The following is a 2,091-nucleotide window of genomic DNA, read 5'->3' on the forward strand; positions in this document are numbered from 1 at the left end:
TATTTTTTAAAAATATCAACGATTAAGAATAAATATTTAAACTTCAGAATTATAAGATATATTCTCCTTAAAAAAAGCTGAAAATCTTGTTTAGATTCCCACGAGAAGTATACCACGTGAGTACGGATCCCTAAGAACTTGCCACGAGGTGACAGTAGGGGTGGAATCAGCAGGTTCTGCCAAGTATTGCATCCTAGTACGAGAATTAAAGAGCAGCTCGTCTTTGGCCAGCATGACAACTATTCCAGACCAATGTGGCCTTCATCGTCGACGACGTTCCGAATATACTTTCGAGATCTGCGAGGAAAAAGAAAATCCGCCGAAAGATCGAGCGCTTCCATTCACCCTTAAGAGGTTACAACCAGGAAAAGCTTATCTCTTACAAATCACAGCTCAATTAAAAGGACAATCTTTGTCTTATCCCTTGTTAACCGTACGCACTCGACGTTCCTGTCTACCTTGATAATAACGATTCTCATCAAAGAAAATAGGAATAATCAATGATGATCTTTGAAAAACGAATAATCTCGATTTAAATCATTACACTACATTTAGATCTTTTATCATTAAATCTTTTGTTTCGCCATTTTTAATATCTAATATTTCTCCTTTCTCGTTTATATCGGGATGGATGCATTAAAAAAAAAAAAATCAAAGAATTACTTATTTATTAATGTTTGTCTTTTGATAAATGGGTAACTCTTTCATGCATTAGGACAAAATATAATCAAAAAAATTTTTTGATTTAATATCAGTTCAAATCTTACAATTTTTTTTAGAATCCCACAGTTTTCCAAATTTATGTAAAAATTCAAAATGTTTAGGGTTTCTTATGGATTTTTATATAATTTTATAAAATTTTATAAAATAAGATTTTATAAAATTTTTTTATAATTAAAATTAAAATAGTTTCAAATATTTCAGATATTTCTAAAATTTATATGTATATTAATATGAAAATTAAATGATTTTATTAAATATTTTTCATTATAAATAATGAATGAAAAAAAATTTTTTTAACAATTTAAACCTAACAAAAATTTTATAAAATAGAAATTACTTGGAAATATCTATTTGTAGAACGTCTGACTTATTCCTCTTGGAAATCTAAAGAATCTCGTTAAGTATTACTCGCATTAGATTTTACTGTTTAAATGCATTTTATTTAAAACGTGCTTTTTCACTTCACTAAATATATTCCAATTGAATGACATCGGTCGCAAAAAAATTCCTAATGTTACCTAATGAAGAGAATTATTCTAAAGAAATATTATGTATATAATAACAAAGATATTTCTATTTTTGATAGTTCTCTTAATTTGAAAGTTTATTAACGAATTCATTTAAATAACCAAGATTTAGATACGAATCGATTGATGTACCATCAAATTCTATAAATTATTAAAATGCTTTCATTTCATTGTTTTTATCGTCATTAAAAATTAAATTCATCTGTTTATAGTTCATTTTAAAATTATTCTGAATAATATTTATATCCGAAAATAATATTTATCGATATCTATTTACTAAGCGAATCAATATGTTTATTATATCCGTTTTATTATAAAAGAACATTTTTTTTTTATCATGGAAAAACCGTTACTCCATTTCGAGGCTAAATCTAGTCTAGATTTACAAGCTATAACCCAATAATAATGTTTATTTGAAATTTATATTTTTTTTTTAATTTAAGACACATTTTTTACTTTTATTTTTACAACAAGCACATTCAACAATAATATTGTTTGATGTAGATATAGTTTACATTCACATTGTAAATAAAACGTTACCTTAACCAAATGTAACATGCAAAAACGAACTATAGAACTATATAGCACGGTGCTAATGATATATGTACTGTGTAATTAGTAGCTGCGATTCACTTTTATATCGTTAATATTACGATTGTTTATTTTGTATTACCGACAAAATGTCATTTTAAAACTATTTAAAAATAATATATCCTAATATATCTTAAAATAATTTTTACAAAAATTAAGAAGAATTATTACAATTTGTTGTTTAATATAAAATTATCTGTTGGATTATAAGATTTGATTTTGAAAATTAAACTTAATTTACTTTTTTTTT

General features: G+C 25.0%; 1 protein-coding gene across 1 annotated transcript in view; it reads left to right on the forward strand.

Annotated features, from left to right (window-relative positions):
- The window catches only part of LOC102675103, a 4,390-nt gene extending 3,611 nt beyond the window's left edge, over positions 1-779 (forward strand). The window contains exon 4 of the mRNA XM_006618156.2: positions 95-779. Coding sequence (XP_006618219.1) covers positions 95-463 — 369 coding nt within the window. The 3' untranslated portion in view covers positions 464-779. The remainder of the gene's footprint in view (positions 1-94) is intronic.
- Positions 780-2,091: the final 1,312 nt, after the last annotated feature.

This window comes from Apis dorsata, unplaced genomic scaffold, assembly GCF_000469605.1.
Source record: "Apis dorsata unplaced genomic scaffold, Apis dorsata 1.3 scaffold_342, whole genome shotgun sequence".
Classification (NCBI taxonomy): domain Eukaryota; kingdom Metazoa; phylum Arthropoda; class Insecta; order Hymenoptera; family Apidae; genus Apis; species Apis dorsata.